Source organism: Eufriesea mexicana, unplaced genomic scaffold (genome assembly GCF_001483705.2).
Source record: "Eufriesea mexicana isolate 0111107269 unplaced genomic scaffold, ASM148370v2 scaffold4744748180, whole genome shotgun sequence".
In the NCBI taxonomy this organism is placed as follows: domain Eukaryota; kingdom Metazoa; phylum Arthropoda; class Insecta; order Hymenoptera; family Apidae; genus Eufriesea; species Eufriesea mexicana.
This window is the reverse complement of record NW_016907968.1, coordinates 236,904-259,247: the sequence shown is the minus strand read 5'-3', so window position 1 is coordinate 259,247 and position 22,344 is coordinate 236,904. Positions and strand designations below refer to the sequence as shown.

At 30.5% G+C, this 22,344-nt stretch overlaps 5 protein-coding genes across 7 annotated transcripts; 2 read left to right on the top strand and 3 right to left on the bottom strand.

The window, feature by feature from the left end:
* The first annotated feature begins 1,158 nt into the window (after positions 1 to 1,158).
* Arf102F (ADP-ribosylation factor 2) lies at positions 1,159 to 2,260 on the top strand. Its single transcript, XM_017903329.1, has one exon. It carries the CDS (start codon positions 1,526 to 1,528, stop codon positions 2,066 to 2,068), a length of 543 nt encoding a protein of 180 aa, XP_017758818.1. The 5' UTR covers positions 1,159 to 1,525; the 3' UTR covers positions 2,069 to 2,260.
* Positions 2,261 to 3,326: 1,066 nt separating this feature from the next.
* On the bottom strand, positions 3,327 to 6,458 carry LOC108549787 (zinc finger protein 598). 2 transcript variants are annotated; one of them, XM_017903315.1, is made up of 3 exons: positions 5,993 to 6,458; positions 5,271 to 5,823; positions 3,327 to 5,171 (listed from the first exon to the last, which is right to left on the bottom strand). In XM_017903315.1, exons 1-3 carry the CDS (start codon positions 6,404 to 6,406, stop codon positions 3,583 to 3,585), a joined length of 2,556 nt encoding a protein of 851 aa, XP_017758804.1. In that variant the 5' UTR covers positions 6,407 to 6,458; the 3' UTR covers positions 3,327 to 3,582. The 2 variants fall into 2 exon arrangements, with proteins under 2 accessions (XP_017758804.1, XP_017758796.1); XM_017903307.1 differs by having other exon boundaries at positions 3,327 to 5,823.
* Positions 6,459 to 7,774: 1,316 nt separating this feature from the next.
* Taf12 (TATA-box binding protein associated factor 12) lies at positions 7,775 to 8,712 on the bottom strand. Its single transcript, XM_017903403.1, has 3 exons — positions 8,293 to 8,712; positions 8,026 to 8,218; positions 7,775 to 7,940 (listed from the first exon to the last, which is right to left on the bottom strand). Exons 1-3 carry the CDS (start codon positions 8,572 to 8,574, stop codon positions 7,813 to 7,815), a joined length of 603 nt encoding a protein of 200 aa, XP_017758892.1. The 5' UTR covers positions 8,575 to 8,712; the 3' UTR covers positions 7,775 to 7,812.
* A 318-nt stretch (positions 8,713 to 9,030) lies between these two features.
* On the top strand, positions 9,031 to 15,228 carry Ac13E (Adenylyl cyclase 13E). 2 transcript variants are annotated; one of them, XM_017903533.1, is made up of 8 exons: positions 9,031 to 9,210; positions 9,738 to 10,037; positions 10,108 to 11,567; positions 11,644 to 11,898; positions 11,984 to 12,435; positions 12,518 to 12,673; positions 12,788 to 12,987; positions 13,060 to 15,228. In XM_017903533.1, exons 2-8 carry the CDS (start codon positions 9,748 to 9,750, stop codon positions 14,735 to 14,737), a joined length of 4,491 nt encoding a protein of 1,496 aa, XP_017759022.1. In that variant the 5' UTR covers positions 9,031 to 9,210; positions 9,738 to 9,747; the 3' UTR covers positions 14,738 to 15,228. The 2 variants fall into 2 exon arrangements, with proteins under 2 accessions (XP_017759022.1, XP_017759017.1); XM_017903528.1 differs by having other exon boundaries at positions 9,031 to 9,225.
* A 2,443-nt stretch (positions 15,229 to 17,671) lies between these two features.
* Ranbp21 (exportin-5-like protein Ranbp21) lies at positions 17,672 to 22,015 on the bottom strand. The gene is made up of 8 exons (XM_017903342.1): positions 21,329 to 22,015; positions 20,953 to 21,261; positions 19,490 to 20,893; positions 19,145 to 19,405; positions 18,924 to 19,047; positions 18,512 to 18,848; positions 18,062 to 18,431; positions 17,672 to 17,977 (listed from the first exon to the last, which is right to left on the bottom strand). The coding sequence occupies exons 1-8, from the start codon at positions 22,013 to 22,015 to the stop codon at positions 17,816 to 17,818; spliced, it is 3,654 nt and encodes a 1,217-aa protein (XP_017758831.1). The 3' UTR covers positions 17,672 to 17,815.
* Between the last annotated feature and the right edge of the window lie 329 nt (positions 22,016 to 22,344).

Genomic DNA, 22,344 nt, shown 5'->3' with positions numbered 1-22,344 from the left:
TGTTTTATACGCATTAAAGTTAGTTAACTCCAATTGTAGTTAGTTAACTCCAGTAGCCACCGGGTCTTTTTAAGCAACCACAGATAAAACGTCCATGATAAGTCAGTCTGGCTGTTTTCAACTATTTATCATAAAACTTGTTGTTCTCATGAAAAGTTGATAATATAGCATTTCGATGATTCATATTACAGAGAAAGGAATAGGGTAATGCAATTATTTTCATTGCATTTTAATTAGGTCGGTAAAGAAGATTAAAATAAGAAAAAATTTTGTTACAAAATTTGTGACAATCAATGTTATTAATCTTAACAATCAACAACAATTTGATCTTTACTCTTCTTAAGAAATTATATATTTGTTAGTTTAAGCTATATGATATTATATTAGAAGCTTTTCCAAATTATTCATAAAAATTCAATTATCTAATAATATTAAAAATGATGAATATTTTTAATAAGTTCGATTGAAATTGGCGCTCAGGGAGATTCTTCCTACTTCCATAAAACATTAGCGCCCCAGTGTTGATAAACGAAAGTTTTCGTACTAATATAAATGCAAGTTCCTTTCCCTTTTCCGGAAGTGACTCAAAAGTAAATGGTATTATTTTAAGTTAGCATTAAACTTGTACTGCCTTTAAAAATCATCAATCTTATTTCAAAATAGAAAGAAGAATATAATATATTATCAAGGAGTTGTGATAATAGAGTTTAAATATAATAGAATTCGAAGTCATATGAAAATTATCGTATCATACACGTAATTTATATACACTTTAATAATTTTGCGTAAATTTTACAATCTTCAAATCATTGTATTTTACGTAATTTTTTATATATAATTCAGAAGTATAATTCAGAAGTTAATGAGATAATGCAATTTCGCATTTTATGTTGGGAGCGGTACTAATAGCTTCAAGACAATGCAAATCTTTATTAGTTTTTTTTCTAACAATATTCATAAATCATTAAGTAGTAATTTTATAATTAAAATATACTTAAAGATTTCTTAAATATAAAGTACAAGAAAATATTGTTTTTGAATTACGCGCTTAGATATACATGTAGTCGGTAAATTATATGGTAGAATATGTATTGCGTCGCTTTCTATTTAGTATATTATGATTCATGAACTTGGTGATGAAATAATTTTCAGTGTATCGTTTGTTCATATCTTCGCTCGTACGACTTAGATACTACAAAAAGGAATGATTATTTTAAATTCTATAATAATATAAGTACATTTTTAGTCTTTACTTTAGGCTAGAAGTTGGTGTGCGTGGCCAATTTTGCCAACTATTTCCGGAATAATAAGTTGCCTTGAGGTGACGTTTGCTATTATTGTCTGTAAGGTGTGTTAACGGCATCGTAAACGTCGTCATATTTCCAAGACATAAAATATAGTTTTTCTATACGAACTATCGTATCATTTAAGAAAATAAAATAATTCTTGATATCATTAAAATTTTTCTAAGATTAAAGATACTAGTTTAAATACTTCATACCAGTTCAGTGTCTTCCCAAACAAAATGGGCCTAACAATTAGTGGTCTACTCACCCGGCTCTTTGGTAAAAAGCAAATGAGAATATTAATGGTGGGTTTGGATGCTGCTGGAAAAACTACCATATTGTATAAATTGAAACTTGGTGAAATTGTTACCACAATACCTACCATTGGCTTCAACGTTGAAACTGTTGAATACAGAAATATATGTTTTACGGTGTGGGATGTTGGTGGTCAGGATAAAATCAGACCATTGTGGAGACATTACTTCCAAAACACACAGGGCCTCATTTATGTTGTTGACAGTAATGACCGAGAACGTATTGGAGAGGCAGAACGTGAATTGGCAAACATGTTAAAAGAAGATGAATTACGAGATGCAGTTCTCTTAGTTTTTGCTAATAAACAAGATTTGCCAAATGCTATGTCTGCTGCAGATCTTACAGATAAATTGGGCCTGAATTCGTTACGTGGACGCCATTGGTACATACAAAGCACTTGTGCTACTCAAGGACATGGACTTTATGAAGGACTTGATTGGTTGAGTACTGAACTAGCTAAAAAGTGATAAAACACTGTCGTTATTCATAATCTTCATGAACAATTTATTCATTGAGCATGGACGTAGAAGACAGGTTGCAATTTTCATTTTGTCAGATTACGCACTATGTGTATAATTTAATACCACTGTGATTGTAATTTTTAAGAGGAAAACTACTTGAAATAATAGAATATATCTTGACCAACTCAATGGATATAAATACTAAAACAGGTTTTATATTCAAAGTGAAATTTTTCTTTTAATGAAAACTATAAATTAGAGTGTATAAATTTATTAGTTACATATTATTTGTACGCTACTCATTATCCTAATTAATAGAATTGTGAATTTACGTAAAAAGTGTATCTTGAGTTTGAAATAAATATGAAATATTTCTACATTAATTTTAATATGTATATTGTTTTTATTTGAGAAAGAAAGTTCTACATATGTAATTAAACAAATTATACAAATAATTTCTATTATAAAGAACACCAAAAAGAAAAGTGAATTTTTGTATTTTTATGCACTTTGCTCTGCGTCTATGCAGTGAATTAAAAATGATATATATACTAACATACAGTTTCTATTATCCTCTTTTTTCAATAAATAATCAATTACAGAATGAATAATACTAACAGTAAGTAATAGGATTAAATATTTAAAATGTCTACCTTTTTTCCTCATTCATAATTTTATAATTTCTTTTATAAATATATAATATTTGTATTGTAAAGTATCAGTTATAAATTAAGGAAAAAATTTAGAAATAAAAGTATAAGTTGTAAATTTATAATTGTGTTCTATCATCTTTTGTAACAAATTATAATTTTATACTTTACAAGAAAGGAAGATATAATAGAACAGCATGTTTTGTAATATTCTTCTTTAACTCAATGTAATAACTTTATTATTATAGTACAAAACAGTACATTATCATACATGCACTGTATAATATATATAACGTATCAAATAATTTGTTAATATGCAGTGTTACTTTTATGCTTCATAAAATTTTATTTCATTTCTACTCCATAAAAGATAATGAATAAATTACAGAAATATGTTTCCTACTTATGAGTAATATATACACAGTAGTTTTAACATATGACAGAATAGAGCATTGATTAAAACATTTTAGTTTAAGATTTATGTATGAATATCTTATTTTGAATGCGTCACAAATGTTAAATTGTTTAAATTAATTTACATAAAATTTGTTATTATACACAGAATTATTGACTTTGTTTGCTATATGCATTTCATAAAATTATTAGTGCATACAACAAATTTTCTTTATTTTAGGCAGCAATCACACAGGTCATTGAACAAGTACCAAGTACAACATGGTAATTAATTTGTTCAAACTAATCTTTTAATATTAGGAGCTGACACTTGGAATATGTTTTACCAGTAGCTTCAAATTATGATTATCTTACACTGATGCCATTCATAAAAATAATTTGTTCAGCAGTTCCTTTATTTATAGCTTACAGAACCTTGGCAAAATTTGTAAGTTAATTAAAGGAACACTACCATACTCATTTACGTACCCAAGAATTTTTTTGAGGCTGGGCACTATTTTTACCCAATGCTGGAAAATGATTTTCTAATGTATGACTAGTCATGTGTGTTCGAAAATCAGAACCATTTTTCAAAACTTGGCCACAAGTTGCACAAATTTCTAAGCCTTTAAGTTTATTGCCACTCTCCCTTTTATGGATTTTAAATAATTCCTGCTGTTTTTCGATATCTGGCAAGAGAACTAAAAGCTCTGGAAATACATTCTCGAAAGCGCTGAGACCCATAACTTCGCGACAGTGCGTGTAATAATCTTGAGCGTTACGCGTTCCTTGACGGAATAATCCACTTATATACCGAAATTCCTCGATCTGATCATGTTGCATCAGAACTTCATTAACTTTGGCCACGAGACATTTGTTCCGTTTTTGAAATTCTGGAGGAGGTACATAGTTGTATGCACTATTGTGCTTACTATTGTCTGGCAAGATAGAGTAACTCTCTCCAGAACTATTTGTGAAAGTTAATCCATTACTGTTGTTCAGTTTATCCATGCTATTGTATTTTATACAAAATCCAGGAGGTGGAGGAGTTGTTCCAAATCCAGGTGGTGGATTTGTGAAACCTGAAGGTTTGGAACTGGTGCTACTTAAAGCTGGAAATTCTTCTAATTGACGGACATTTCTATTAGTAGAATTTAAGCTATCTATTTTTAATTCAGTGCGTTTTCGCTGTACTCCAATAGAAGAATTATTATCAGAATCTGTATTTATATTTGTTTCATTGTCTATATTTTTATGTTTTTTCTTTTCCTTTCTATTAATTAGTTCCAATTCCTTTAGAGGCTGAACATTTATATTCTTAGATGTATTTTCACTGTTATTAATGTTATCTGCATTTTGCATAGACTGAGAACTTGACTGTACAGCATCCACGCTATTCGTATTAGATACATTTCTTGGTGTCTCACATTCTTTTTTTACTACCACAGTACTTACATTCGTTTTTGTACTACTATCATTTCCGTTAGCAATATTATTATTACAATTTTGTTTCACTTTTTTCTTTTTCGTTTTTCCTTTTGTTATATCAGTAGTTGTTTTTATATTATTATTGTTATTAGAACTCTGTGGTTGACCCCAAGAAGGAACCACTGTAATTGTTGATTGTTTCTTCGATTTTGATGACTTTGACAATGTAGGAAAATCTTCCCCAGATTGAATAGGTGGTGGGGAGGGTACTAATGGCGGTGAGGCCACTTTTTTAGGTTTTGGTACTGATGTGGATGCTGACTTAGAACAAGTCCATTGTAAAACTTCCTTCCAATGAGCTGAATTTGTATTACTACTAGTTGATGGTTCTACAGTACCTAATGCAGGAAATGATTCCATGGAAAGCTGAGCAGGACGAATTCTGATATTAGGACCTGATACTTTTGTAGTAACAGTCCCATTTGGTTCATGATTTACTTGGATAGATACATTAGAAGTTGTGCTCTTTTGTGATTGTGCACTTGATCCTGAAGCATTACTGCTGGATACACTGAAGTTAACAGTTTTAGAAATGCTTGTACTTCCTGATTCTAGGCCCAATGCAGGAAAATTTTCGTCTGTAACAGCAAGAGGCTGAGGTCTTATGGTACTACGAATTGTTACATTTCCTCTACCTTTATTTTGATTTAAGGTAGGTACAACAGGTGCAGTATTACCCAGTGTTGGAAATTCTTCTGTACTCTGTACATCCACAGATGGTTGCTGTACAAAAGTAGGTTCGTTGTTTGACATAAATACATTTGAAGTATTTGATGGACCTGGCATCCCTCTTCTATTCATACGATTTTCACCACGTGGAGCTAATGTAAATTCTAGCTCTAATGTTCTTGCTTGCTTTGCAGCAGCTTTACTCAATTGTTTACTGTGAACACTTGCCTTATGTGCTTTAAGATCTATGTCAGTCCTAAAGACACTTGTAAATTTTTCCTCAACACACATTCCTTCTTCACATAAGAAATGTTCTTGTCTGAAATGATCTCTAAGATAATCATATGAGCTATAGTATTGATGTAAACCATCTGCATCACAAAAATGACAATATAAATGATCTCTTCTTAAGTGTCGAAATAGTTCATCATTATCCATATAACGCTGATCACAAAATTCACACAAAGGATGTCCTTTATGACTTTTATCATCCACATCTCCTTTTCTTCGATGCTGTGCAAGGTCGGACCTTGTATAACAACGTCTTTCATGGGAAAATATCTGTTATAAAAGAAATGAAGTACTTTTTTAATAGAACTAAATAAGTTAATAAATTAATAATAAATTATTATGGACAATAATAAATTATTATGGACTATAAAAAATTAAAAATAAAGTAACTTTAATGGACCTTAAAATAAACTTAAAATATCAAATAATAAAAACTTACCTTTAAATTTTCCACGCAAAGATCACAGTAATGTAATTCATGTTGATATCTCATATGATCTTTCAAACTATTGAAATTATTAAACACAGATTTTTCTTTGCAAATATAGCAAACATTAGCCAATAAATCATAAAATTTATTTTGAATGTCAGGTGTATCGAAATATATATTATATCGTGTATCTAGCAAGTCGCCTTTATGTAATTGACGAAAAGGTTTTATCAACTTTGTAAATACAACTTTTGGTAAGTCTTGACGACAAATAGGACACTCATTTTGACAACAAAGAACCCTCATTCGAGTACTACATTCATAACACACAGGATGTTCACACATGCCAATGCTATAAATATCAACATTTTTGTAACACACAACACAAGTGTTGTTATTCGTACTTTCAGTACTAACAGACATTTTATGAACTGAAATTTCTTTCAGAAATATCAACCCCTATCAATATACACTTTGTTCACAGAATGTAATAAATTTTTATTTTATGTTTATTTTATTCAATTTTTACTGAGTTTTCAACTTTTAATGAGATAAATTATATTATTTTCTGTACAGTCCTGTACAATCTGCAATAAAATTGACATTTCAATTTCGATATATTTATTCCCTATAAATATAATCTTAAATATAATCAAATATGGCTTTTACGATAGTTTTAATTAATTTTCAAATCAAAAGAATACTGTATACAGACTAATAAAGTACAACAAGAATTACAAAATCTGGTTAATATAATTTTTATATTTAACTAGTAGAACGAAGACGTATGTGTTCAGATGCTTTATAATCACTAGATTCGCGACAGAACAAATATTTTACTAAAAAGAGACTGTTTATTTTTTAAATATTAACACTATGGCAATATTTTGTAGTAAATTATTAAATATGTTTCAAAGAACTAGTAGAAGAAAATGAATAATACCGTCTCAAAATTGTCCCAATAAGCAGATGGTAAAATCTTACAATATGTCCCTGAAAGAAAAAGGTTATCACGATTTATATACTAGACTATGGTATGTATGTATGTATGTTGGTTGGTTGATGAATTCAGCTCGATGAGCAAGCAGGTTCCGGTTTCTTCTGTTTCAGTCATTACTATGTCAAAGAGTAACTAGATAAACTAGTGATTTGAATCTAGTTGTATTTGACATGAAATACAACTTAAACAAATATCAACATAATTTCCTTATCCTAAATCTTTGTCTTATGAAAAATTTTATTGTCTTTATATTTATTTTCATATTTTCAATACAAATAAAAAGTTAAAAATACAATTTTTTTAAAAATATTGAAAAAAAATCACGAAAATTTATAAAATTAAAAGTTCTAAATCGTACATGATTTTATATGAACTTACATATACACGAATGAACAATCTACAAACATTTTTCAAAACGGATATAGATTAAATTTTTTTATTCTTATTTTTTGTCCGAAAATTTTCGAAACATTTGGAATACCACATCAAATTTACAAATAAAAATTATTTTGTTTTACATTTTATCAAGACTAGAATATTTTAATACACACACACACACATATGTGTGTATATGTGTTAGATTTATCTACTTTTTATTCATATTCAAATAATTATTAACTTTTCTCGAAAATAACATTTTAGTTACTGTTCACCATTAAAAGCATTTCATATTTAACTCTATATATATTGCAAAAACTATGTATAATTTATAATTCATATCTTAAAGATTTCAAGTATGTATGGTGTTATAAAGTATACTGTCATGTAAATATAAAAGAATTGTCACTTAAAGATAAAATAATAACACAGGATAAAATGTACAAAAAGACTAATATTTTTTGATTGATTTTCGTATAAGTGCTAATCTTTGTTTATGTGCTTCTGTAACTGTGGCACGTTTATATGGGCGTACTTCATCTGTACCAAAACCAGGAATCCACATATTCCAATTTCTTTCTAAAAATTAGATAATAATTCATATAAATATATTTATTTTTATTATATTGAATAGTTATTTATGTAATTAATTCTTATACCTTACCTAAATGTAATTGTACATCTTTTACTTCTACAGTGTTTGCATGTCGATGCTTAGCCAATAAACATGCTGCATTTACAGTTGTTTCTACAAAATCATCTGCCAATTGTAATAACATTTCTTCTACTTCTTCATCTAATTGTTCAGTAGGATCTACTTCTTTTACTAAATCTTGTAATCTTGTCTTAGTCAAAAACTGGAATTAATATAATACAAAAATTAAATAAAACAGAATCTGCTAAAATATGATTTTTGCAATAATAGACATACCTGAGGAAAATCATTAAAGGAACTTTGTTGTTGCTGTGGTTGCTGTTGCTGCTGTGTAGAAGGCTGCTGCACTACCTGTTGTTTTGGAGGTTGTGATACAAATTGCGTCTGTTGAGATTGTGTCTGAGGTTGTAATATCTGTACTACTGTATTACCACTTTGTACATTAGGCACAGTATTAGATGCCTGAGTATTAGGTCCGATAGATTGTAAACTACCAAGCACAGGTGTCATATCAGATCCAGCATTAGTAGTCTGCACGAGAGCTGTTTGTTGTGACATTTTTTTTTATTTCTTCACTTATTATTTAATATTTATTAAGTAAATTCGAACATAGTTGCTTAAATTGGATTTATTGACTCAATATGCGACAAAAATACAAAATGTTCTTGAATAACATAACTCTCTAGACTAGCGCTTCTCCTATTATATGAAAACGATATGAATTTTTACCACTTGAGGTGGCGCATACGTCGTTAATATTTCAAATGTTTTACATCACAATGTCTTGAACTTTGCGCTAAATATTTCCCCATAGCGAATATCAAATTCTGTATCGCTCAGTTCAGTTTATTGTCTGTAAAGTAGAAGTAAATTTTTAATGTATAAATCTCTTCTAGTCGTGGGCGCTGTCATCGATAGATTCAAGATGGCTATGGTACATTGCGGAAGGGCAAATTCGAAACGTTTAAACAATAATTTTTAATAATATATGATATTAAATTGATTATAAAAAAATTCGGTTGAAGTTTAAGTCGTATATAACATTATCTGTTCTCATTAACATTAAAAATACCATACAAAAAGAACGAAAACCAAAATGGCACTTTTCGAAGCGAGCTGATTTTAGGAAGAACCTCCGATGTCAGCGGGGAGGATGATTTTCTTAGTTTTGTGGCGATTTCGCCAGTAATCAAGGTGAATTGACTGGCTGTAAGTTTCTTGATCATAAAGTTACCATGCTTAAAGGAATACTTTATTTTCATCACGATATCATATCATGCTGATAGAGTTAAAAAGCATGCTGTCATTTGAAATAAATGTTCTATAATCACCTTCTTAATAATTGGATAAGTTCTATATCGAATGTAGTTTTTATAATTTTATTTGTATCACGAAATAATTAGGTATACAAATGCATGTCACTATTTGAATTCACTTTTTTGTAATAATGTAATTTTGTAAAGTGTAATAGTAATACAAAAAATAATGTTAGCAAAATATGCTCAGATGATTTATATTTATGGCAATATCTTTTCTGAAATTAATTGAATTATATAATGAATTTATTAAATAATTCTAGTCTTTTTTCATATATATATTGCAATAAAAAATTCATGTTACTTTTAATATAAATGTAGTGTCAATTTATTTTAATATTTATAATATATATTTAATATAACAAATTATATTTATGGTGTGTTTTAAATTTTATATTGTTCTAGTACAATTTAAATGTTAAATATGACTCCTTCTTTAAATCGAAAACGAAGCTCATCTGTAAGTTTTACAAGAGCTAAGGATGATAGCGAAGATGCTGCAGATGAAATTCATATATCTTTAGCACCATATATCCAAACATATTTGGCACACAGTGGACAAGGACTTGGATGTTGTGGAATTAGCCTTCCAGTACCATTTGAACGTGCAGCACCAAGATCTTGGTGGAATCCTAGATTTGATTCAGAAATACTTGAAGATCAATTTAAAAGAAGTGCCTTTCCACAAATTAGATTAAGATTCCGGTATTTAGAACAATGTTATGCATATATTAAATTTAATAGAAAATATATATTGGTATATATATTATTTTAGGTATGCCCTAACATATATCTTACTGGTTTCTTTATCATGGTTAGCATATTTTGTTGTAATTGGAACAGAATACAATACTACAACATGGCCTGTCATAGCAGCAGTTTTCACTGCTGTTGGAACAATGGTATCAGCAGTCTTATATTTAACACATACAGATTATTATAAAAGTTATGTGTTACCAATTTCATTAGGAGTTGCATCTATGCTTTGCATCCTGTCTTTACTTTTTCTCACAATAGTACCACCTTATATAGATGGCTTAACTCTAGTCGGGCATTTTGCACTATGTTCTGAGATTTTGTTATTGATTTACACTGTCTTGCCAATGCCACTATATGCTTGTGTGGGAATATCAATGGTATATTCTTTTCTATTTGAATTTTTGACTGCTTACCTATATGGTACAAAAGATGCAAGAGAGAAGTTTTTTAGCAAACATATTCTATTGAATACTTCAACAGAAAATGATGCTACAATAGATTATAGCAGAATATCAGCAGCTGTATATTCCTCTTTGAGGAATTTCAATAACAGTCAATTTTCTAATGTGATACACGATGACAACGAATCTACAACTACAAGTATGAAAATAGTATCGTATTCACAGGATTCAAAACTGTTATCTGCTCTTGGAATGAAATCAAATCAAGAAACTATAACTGGAAGGATATCTGGAGTTTTGAATGATACGAATATTTTCAAGAATTTAAATTCTACTGTAATATCAACGATAGCTACTGTTAATTCCACTATGAATGCTTCATCTAATGATTTAATCTCCAAAGGTATAAACAATGCAACTTCGATATTAGAAGAAACTCTATTAACTTACAAAAATGGTGAAATGTCAAATTATTTCTTAAGTAGCAACATATCTAACCGAACATTTTCGGATGATTATTTTTCTACGAGTCTTGGAATAAGAATCTTAATGCAGATCTGCATTCATCTGATAGGTATACATATTTTAATAATGACTTTTGTAAGGATGCGTGGTACATTTATGAAAGTCGGACAATCATTGTTGGTCCGGCGGCAGCTAGAAATGGAAAAGCAACTTAAAGAGAAAATGATCCACTCAGTAATGCCTCCTAAAGTCGCAGATTGGTTAATGGAAGAAAGCGAACGTGAAAGGGAACGAGAAGATTCATTAAAAAAAGGTTCGATACCGTCCAATAACACAGATATTCGCTCATTATTTCGACCATTTAATATGCATTCAATGGAAAATGTTAGTATCCTATTTGCTGATATTGTTGGATTTACGCGAATGAGTTCCAATAAGACTGCAGAAGAATTGGTAGGCATTTTAAATGATCTTTTTGAAAGATTCGATGATCTATGTGAACATCATGGATGTGAAAAAATTTCTACATTGGGAGACTGTTATTACTGTGTAAGTGGATGTCCTGAGCCAAAGCCTGATCATGCAAGATGTTGTATTGAAATGGGATTAGGTATGTTTCTCTTGCTTAATAAATTCTAAAAGTGAAACATTTATATAAAAAATAACGAATATGTATACTTTGATAGCCATGATAGAAGCTATAAAACAGTTTGATATTGAAAGAAGGGAAGGTGTTAATATGAGGGTTGGAGTGCATACTGGAACTGTACTTTGTGGAATTGTAGGAACCAAAAGATTTAAATTCGATGTCTGGTCTAATGATGTAACTTTAGCAAACAAACTAGAGAGCACAGGAAAACCAGGAAGAGTTCATCTAAGTGAAAAGACACTGAATTTCCTGAACGATCGATATCTTACAGAAGAAGGGGATTTAATAAATGGTATTAGCATAATTATTATACAGGAGCAAAAAAATATTTGTATTTACTAATAAAAAAATTGATAAAAGTATTTTTTATATTATAGGTATTAAAACATACTTTATTAAAGGTCGAAAGTCAGATTTTACCAACCAATTCATAATGAATATTACATCCCCAACAAGTATATCGCCTTTGATGCAATCGCGTCACCGTTTGGCCTCCTGTAATAGTCAATCTAAATCAAAATATCATTACCTCCATATGGTTACTAATACAAGTAATTATAGAATGAAAGCAAACTCTTTGCCAAGTATCCTAGATTCTGAAAACGGAGATACTGATACTACAGATGAAAAGGAGAATGCAAATAAAAGTCCAATATCTGTTGCCAGTTATGGAAAGAAAAAAGTACGGAACAAACCATGGAAATATTTACAACGACAACGAACTACTGAAGAAATGACACCTCTCGAAATGGAAGAAGCCAAAGCAATTATTGCCGAACGATCAAAAACTGAATCTCAATCGTACGAAGATCGCAATGGATTTAGGCAGGTCAAAATCGCATCAATAAAAGTTATTATTTTAATTTTCAACTACATTATCTCATTCATATATAAGTTGTATATTTTTGCAGAATACATCTCAAAATGAGATTGAAATGGATCCAAATCCTGTACCTTCTAGTCCTTTATTATCTGGTCAAGAGCCACTCAGTCGTGCCTCTTCTATGTGCAGTAGGAAAGATTCAGGAATTAGAAGTAACAGCAGACGTAGTAGTATACAGCAACAGGTATATTTACTTTATAAATATTAATAGACATTATATTAAAATTATTTTAATACTAAAATTTCAACAGCAGTTAGCATGTACCCCTTTCTTCTACAGTTGATTTTTGTGTTTTAGTTGTTTTTGATGAACGGCATGGCTCAAGGAGATTTATTGGCACACAGAGTGAGTGGTTATTATACTTCTAGTTCAACTTTAAACTCTGTACATGAGCCATCATCTTCAGTGCCTCCTTATCCATTTCCTCCAGCAGTCACGGATACCTTTGGTGCATGTTTTCACAAGTTAAGAAAACAATCTGATCTACAGTTAATCAGGTAAATAAATCAACTTTATTTTATATATTTAAAAGATATGTTACAGTTTGTTTGATTTTATTTTTCACGAAGGTGTGTTCAAGATAACGTAAGTTCTCAACGATCATATTTCGTGAAACCACCACTTTCGAGTTTGACTCTCTTTTTCAAGAACAAAGAAATGGAAAAGGAATATAGAGAGAATGCTCACAAGGTTAGCGAATGTATCAGTGGAAATCCACCTACTCTAGCTACCTCGAGATTTAATACATACTTTGATATTTTGATATCGGCGTTGGTTTACACTGCCGTTATAGTTTCGCTCCTTTTACTATGCGATCCAACGTTATATTATATGATTTTTTTTGTATGTGCTACTATGATTCAAATTATAGCGGTGTCACTTTGTGTTCGACAACTTTTATATCCAAATATGGTTCATGCAACATTGACACAGCAAATATTTAAATTCTTTTCACAATGGTACCCTTGGCATATTTGTGGTGCAGTTTTAGTCGGTTTACCGATTACATCAATTCTTCTTAATTACACATGCAGTAACTTCCATAATTTAAATAATTTTGAATATTATTATGGATACTTGATTTTTATTGGTTTAGTCCATTTTTGTAATTTTACACAGCTCAATTGTTGGATGAAAAACTTTTTGGTAACATTTATGGGTGTATTGTTTCTTTATCTTGTGATGTGTCATCTATCATATGATCAAAGAAATCTCGGTAGTCAATTTATTAACAATTCACTAAATTATTCACAATCCTCGATAAATAAACGTGTTATTGATTTAATTAAGAATCAACTTAATGAGAGTATTATAAAAGATGTATTTAATAATACTCCTGCTTTCTTATCAAATTTTACAACGGGGATCGCTCTTATGAGGCTACAAGAAGCGGAAATCAGATACCATGAAAGATTATACAATTCCGAGATCTTTTTAGATATGATACTTTTACTTTTGCTAGTTTGGTTTCTAAATCGTGAATTTGAAATTAGTTATCGGTTAAGCTTTCACGGAAACGCTGTAGCCGCACGAGATAAAAGTCGTGTACAATCTATGAAAAATCAAGCTGATTGGCTTTTACATAATATTATACCAAAATATGTTGCTGATCAATTAAAAACCACTGCTAAATATTCACAAAATCATAAAGCTGTAGGAATAATTTTTGCAAGTATAGTGAACTTTAATGAACTTTATGATGAATCTTATTTGGGTGGTAAAGAGTATTTGCGTGTGCTTAACGAACTTATTGGTGATTTCGATGAGTTGTTAGAAAGACCGGAATTCTCAAATGTAGAAAAGATTAAAACTATTGGTAGCACATTCATGGCAGCGAGTGGTTTAAATCCACAAGTTAGACAGCAAAGTGAACACGAGTATATGCATCTGTTTCAATTAGTAGATTTTGCTATGGCAATGCATAAAGTAATAAATGATTTTAATCGAGATTTGCTAGGTTTTAAATTAATCTTAAGAATTGGCTTTAATTATGGAGACGTAACTGCCGGAGTGATTGGAGCAACAAAGTTGTATTATGATATTTGGGGTGACGCTGTAAATATAGCATCTAGAATGGATTCGACTGGAGTTGCTGGAAGAATACAAGTGGCTAAGAACGTTTTAGATATTCTTTCGGAACGGTACGAGTTCGAACCACGTGGTCAAGTCTATGTTAAGGGAAAAGATAATATGGACGTGTTTTTATTAATAGGGAAAAAAAATGATATTAATACAACAAGCACTTAAATGCTTTCAAATCTCTAATGATCAAGTTGATTGTTTATAAAATTAATTGTTTGCACGTTACACTTATATTGAGCATATGATCTTTTCCGGATCAGACTTCTAGCGATATTTCGATCTCGTTAAGAATTGTATGAATTTGTGGTATAACGTACCGTCAACGTTACACACGTTAAAAACGTACCTTACTCTTTAATTGCTCGCTCATTAAAGATATTTATTCTTAACGAAATATTCACTGTATTTTTTTACGTAATCTAAGAGCATCAGATGCGAGACCTACCAAAACCTACCTTTATAAAAAGTACAAAATCAAATCGATTTGAAGAAATTAAACTTTTCCTTAATTATTGTTGCGAAAAATTTATCGAGACAGATATAGTACGCATCTTCATTGTTGTGTGCTGAATGAACGAACGAACGATGCGAATGAGCGGATGAACGTTATATAAAATGACCGACCTTAGTCGTCGTCAACAGTTCCTAGAATAAAATGTGCGACTTATTAGGTAACTATTAGTCATCTCATGTGTAAAAAGCTTTCTAATATTTTCTTTTATTAATTCTTCCAATTCGTATGTGATTATACGATTTATTTTTTTTCATAACGTAAATAATTAATTAGAGTTATTTATATTGCAATTTAAACATGAAAATATATCAGATCATTTGCAAAATATGAATATTATAATCTCGAAATCCTGAATCTCAAAACGTTTTTTAAAACTTATATATTCAGAAAATTATGGTGGAGCTTTTATACTTATTCCAACTATGTGCATTCATTCAGTATGTGTTTTTTCTCGTTAATTTTTCGCACAGTGGATAGTGTACTATAGAAACCTGTTTTAAGGTTACTATAATTCTCGAAAACTTAGTACTCAATGATTCCATGCAAAAATTTGCATTCTATTTGAGTTAGACATACAGTAAAAATAAATTCATCGGTCTATCTTATTATAATATTGTTTCAGGATTTACTGCATGGACTACCGTATCAATAATAAAATTGTAGTTTATAAATTATCATTCCGTAATTTTTTAATCTAATATTTTACTTTATTTTATTTCTTTTTTTAAAATATTGGTAAGGTATATAACACGATATAAAAATAGTGAAATATTTTCGGCATTTTACTGCAGTTGTACTTCAGACAATTTTTAAAAGTTCAATACATGAAGCCCTTTTAATGTCCCATTTTCTTTTTAGGCGCATTCATACATAAGTATAAAAATTACAAATCATGTCTGGGACTTTAACAGTGTCTTATTCGTACTTATGTCGAAATATGTTAACAAATTTAGCAATCTTCATGAAAGTATAGTTACAAGTAAATTGAAAGAGTATTAATAGGCAAAGTATTTTAATTTCATTGTTACCTTAATGTGCGTACTATCGCGTGTTTTGAAAAAAGATTATTAAACTCTTACGCGATAACTGGCTCAACTAGTAATAAAATTTGAAGTTGTTTAAAAACTTATATTCTATTATAGTAATCTCAATAGTATCTTGTTGCAAAATATAATTCTTCGTAAATTTTATTTTATAACATATGTGATGTTAATATTATGGGAAATTGTTTATATATAACATGATATAATTTAATATCAAAATTTAGTATCTGAATTATCATTCAAATATATTGCATCATCAAAAGATACCAATTGGAGTAGATTTAGAATTTTTCCATACCTAATATTATAAATCTTTTAAATAGCATAATCTCTCTGCCGCGATAGTACTTCATTTTTTCAATATGCTTCACCATATTACTTCTGAATCAGAGATGATTGTCACATATTAAGTGATCATTCATATCTATAATTTAATGTATTGTCGTTAGTTGATGTGTACTGGCAATCATGTAAAATACTAATTCATTTTTATGTGATAACTACAGGGCTGCATTACTCACAATAATGAAATAAAATTAATTAACTAAAAAGAAGTAACAACGAAACATGGAAATATTACATGTTTGATTTACATATAAGCATCTGAAATATTGCATTCTTGTCAATTTTAAATGATAAATAAAAGTTGCATTTAATGGTGGTAACATGACCCAAACAAAAAATCTTTCTACTATTAAATGGTACCATCTTAAATAGCTTTATATACTTTCGAAATGCCTAAATAAAATTTTACAATTCAAACTAAATTCATATGGAACGTATTAATATACAGCGCTTTTAGAAAGTGCTGAAAAACGTACACGTTTTTCTCTTGATTAAAAACAATTATAATCAATTCGAATACAAATTTTTGTACCAAATCGTAAAATTATTTTATATAAATCAACAACTTCTGTATTATACATTAGCGAAATATTGTTTACAAAAACTGTATAACACATCGCGTGATTGTTGAAAACCATGCTGTTTTACATTGTTACAAAAGATTTTATGTAAATCCAAAGAAATAGTAATAAATGCGTAAGACTTAATATACAATGATTCGAGCGCTTATTTAGATTTGTTTGAAGTTTGTATCATCCAATATGCTGCATGCTTTTCTTTAATGACAAGTGTCTTATGTTACACGCGTATAGATACGCATCATACATACAATACATACATATACACAACAAACATACATGCACCCATGCATGCACGCACGGCACGCACACCCTGGATATTCGAAAAACAAAAAGTTTTCTGTATATGTTAAAGTCCCGAATCAAAAATAAGAGGGTTTCACAAATAAAACTAGGTATTATCACTTTTCCTGTTTGTTTTCTTTTTTCTTTTTTCTTTTTCTACAAGCTATTCACAATTGACGTTAAACGCATGTGTAAGCGTCTTTTAATTTTAGTCATTATTGGATATATAAGTAAATTAGTTAAGTGTAGACTTTCATCGCCAGACTGTATATACACGCGATCAACTTTATGAATAATTTAAAAACGAAGATTTATTTGAAATGAGCTTATTTTATGAAATCCTCTTATTTCAGTTACGGGATTTCCATAGTTATATAATTCAATCTTTTCTTGTAGGAAATCGTTTTCACGATGATTTATTACTATTTATTAATTCAGACCATATGCACGCAGTACGGTCATTTAATTGGAGTTTCTGCTACGTAGGTCCTGCAAACAAAGCTGCAAACCCGCTATCAGTTGAATTTTCAGATACCTCATCCACGCGTACCGCTTGTTGTTTTCCAAAAACTTCTATTCGTGGTAAATTATCTATCTTAACTTCCTTACGAAACAACTGACCAACACTTCGACCAATCAGCTGTAATATATATTGTATAACATATACATAAATAATATTGTATTACTCTTTTAATTTTAAATAATATATACTCATAAAATTTACCTGATTTGTGATTTTTTTAAAAAGATCTTTCTTTCCCTTTTCAACTTTATTTCCTTTAGTACTAACTACAGCCATCTTTTCATCGAAACGTTGCAAATCTGTAGGATTAACACCCGGAATTTGCTGCATTACTTCAATAATATTGGGGAATTTTGGTCGTAGGCATTCGTACACTTGTGCACCCAAAGTTATAAGAGAACCTTGATTTGCTTCATGCTGTCCATGAAGTTGCAAACCTTGAAGAATAGCTACCATAATATGAGCAGCCATAGCAGGTGTCAAACTACCATCAGCCGCTAATGCTCGTACAACTGGTCCAGTTAACATTGTAGCTTTCAAACTAGCATTTGAATCATTCCAAGCTAAAGCCCTGAACAAAATAAAAGATTTCCATTTAGAATTAATTTTACTATAGAATAAATATTATGTGGAACATTATAGTTAGATTACCCTAATACGCATAGAACGACACTGTGGCACGTAGAAGGATTACGAAGAACAACGGCTCCCAACTCGCTAACAACTTCAGCAACAATGCTATTTCCACGTGAAGAAGGAGGATCTATAGCCATGCCACCACTATCTTGTTCCATAGTATCAGGAGGTGTTGCATCGCTTGCAGCACCGCCAACAAGAGCTACTTTCAACACATCTACAAAGTCTCTTGTTAAGTTTCTATTTAACATATCAGCAATAACTTCTTGCGTATCAGTATTTTCTTCATCCAAACCACCTGATTCGAGAAGATGTGCGATATACTGCCACTTCGCACTTAACCTTTGGCACACTGTTAGAGAATGATACAATAATTAAATACAAATAAGAAATAAATAAAATAAGTGTTCTAACAAGAATATCCTACTATGTGTAGAAACATGAGCCAGTACGGGTACAAGAACGCTTTCGTAAAATGCAGGTGGACAAGAATATATAAACGGTTTCATGAATACGCGTATAATTGGTCTCAGTCTGTAATCTGGAATCATCTGAAAAAAAGAACATGTTAACGGAATATAAGAATATAAATTATATTGCTAGTTAAAATAAAAGGAAAAGATTGGAGAAGAAATTAATAAGGATTACCTCCATATTAGAGAAAACTGAATTGATAAGTGCTGGTGCTAAACCAGGTAACTGATAAAAATCTCTTCCAATCATGTGACATCCACTACCTAACATATGATAACATAGATCATGAATAGTACTAAGAAATGATTGCATTCGAACTAAAGCTGTAAATGAAGACTGATCAGGTTCAGAAGCTCGTTCATTATCATTTGTAGTATTTAAACCTAACAGATTTGCTTTTTCTGCTTCTAATAATTCATGAGCATTTTTATATCCCTAATAAAAATATATAGAAAACATTATATATTTTTCTATGTAAATACTCAATAAAAAAAATATAATTATTAGTATCTTTATTACCTCTGATAATGCTGCTAAAGCAGAAGGTGTGAATAGAGCATTCACTGTTCTGAGCAATGCAAAAAGTGTTGGCAGTACTGGAATTACATGTGGCGTAGCTGGATTTCTATATACCGGATTTCCACTTTCGCTGAGTGCAGCAACAAAACTGCCTCTTGCAGCACGATCTGGGTCATCAGGTATGGAGCATCGTTTTACAACACATAGTATTGTACAAATACAAATCATTAAATCACTTCGATTATGACCTGCCGGATCTTCTGCTATATTTTCAACTGGTTGACGATCCAAACCTACGAATCTCATCAATTCAAGTGGTCCTTTAAACGACTCAGATCCAAGCGCGATAAATTTTGCTGATGTATCACCAATTATTTCAGCAACAAATCTAGTTTGTCTTTCGTAATCACAAAAATGATTCGATATTAATAAAAGCGCTTCATAGAGCAGTGTAGTTTCCATTTTAGATAAAGGACTAGGTTCTCTTGCTAAACCCCGTACCATTGTATGTATTTGTTCAAAAACTGGAAGAAGTAGCAATGGATATTTCAAACTGATTTTAACCATGAGACTCGCCGCATGTCGCCTTACATTCTTTGCTGCTCTAGATCGAGTACCTTTTGTTTCACCAGGTGCTTCAAATACCAGAGCAGCAAAGATCTTTTCCAGGACCCTAGGTAAGATTGCCACTCCTGGCATAGCCATTGAACCAGTTGACATAGATAAAAACACAAAGAGAGCACTGATACAAGAAAGTAGCGCGGATAATAACCAAGGATCTTGTGGAGAATAACCGAGACATAATTCCAATAATTGAAGGCCAGTTTGTACGCTTGGTCGTTCATTAATCAATAGAATTCTTGATACAACAGAATCTAAGGCTTGTGCAAGAGCCTCCCATTCAAGATATTGTGGATCATTTTGATCACTTTGATATCGAAGATTCGTCATTCCCTTTGTTATTTTGGCTGTTAACCACTGTTGTACATAAGTAAATGTCACCAAAGGTGCTACCATTGTGGCTTGTCGAAATCCTTCCAATAAATCAGTTCTGAATCGATGAAGAAAAACATTGAATTCTTCCACTGAATCATAATCCGCAAGACAATATGCGCTCATTCCATTAGCTTGTCTACCTTGTGGATATGCCACTTTTATTAACTTTGGTGCTGTACTTTCAACGTATTTTGGTATGTAAGTTAATAACAGTGGATCTTGTTTTATTTGTTCATGTTTGAATAGCATTATCCAAATTGCATTTGCCATATGTGTTAATGTCAAGCTTGAATACATGGTAAATGTCAATACAGTATCTAAAAATATGTTGAAATGTGTTGGCCGAATACTGGAACTATCATCTTTACCCCAAAGTGTACACAATTGAGTTGCCATTCCAGTCAACACCTAAATTAAAAATTGACATGTGTTATTTATTATCCATTTTGCTATAAATAAAAAATTACCTGTGTCAGCTTTTTTAAGAATAAATAATGATTTTCATGAAATTCATTTGTTCCAGTAACAGGTGACAATGCTGTTGCTGCTGTATAAATGTATCTCAAAGCATCCTCAGAGAATAAAATCATTAACTGTTTTCTGTCCTCAGCTTTTCCTTTACGATTTACAATTTGTAGTAAACATTCAGCCGCTGAGCACTGAAATATTGGATCACCCAGTAAAAGACATAATATCTGTAATAATCTACCATCTTCTGCCATAACATGATTAATTGAAATCCATTCCACAAAACCAGATAATGTAGACAGGACTACCTATCATGGAAAAATAGTTTGATTAAATTTTGTATATAATTCTAAAATAATTTTATAATGAATTTACCTGCACAACTTTGCTATGTGCCGCAGCTTCAGAAGTACAACCTAAACTGTTTTTTTTTTGAAATTCTGAAAAGTGTTGTTCCATTAATCTTAAAAAAAAGCTAAAAATTTCAGCCATATTTGTGTTAAGTGCTTGATATATATCCTTTCTTCTTTGATTAGATTCTAGTGTTTGTAAAAGTGCAACATCCTCTACAAGTCTTAAAAACACTAGAAGCACCAATTCAGTTTGACTTTCACCCCTTGTACAAGTTTGACTAAGTTCAGTAAGCAACGTAGGCCATTGTTGTGGCCATTCTCTCTTTATCATTTCTACCACAACACGAGAAAGTGCATCTTTAATATGAGCTTCTTCTTGTAATAATGGTTCTGTACCTTCTTGAAGCAATTTCATAGCATTTTCTTTTATAAATATTTTTTCTGTTTGAGATATTTGTGTCCATCTATATTTGATACAATGTTCCATAAGTTGTAATCCAAAATGCCGAACTACTGAACTTCTATTTGGAGCTCTCTGTGCTAAATATAATCCACATTGTGCACATAGAGGAGATGATTCCTTGAATCGTTCACAAGCATTATATACTTCCAAACGTTGTTGTTGTGGAACATTTGGTGACATCATCACTTCTACTACTTGAGCAAGTTCTGCTGATATTTGGGCAACATTGCCTACTCCGAACTCCATTCCTATCTATTGCACTGTAATTGAAAATTATTATTAATTATGAATTTTTTACTAAATTTTAAATACATCAAAATAAAAAAGTAACAAATTTTTTAGATCATATATTTATTTATCTTAATTTATATGATTTTTGTATTGCTAATAATGTAATTTATGATACACAGTAAATGTATCATTCATTAAACATATAAAAAGTAAAATTATAAGAACTAAATATCTTCACATTTGTCTCAACATGTGCAATGATAAATTTTTTCATATGATGTAAACTTAATATAAATTTACATGTAAAACACACAATTGATATTCAAGTATTTGCCTTCTAATAC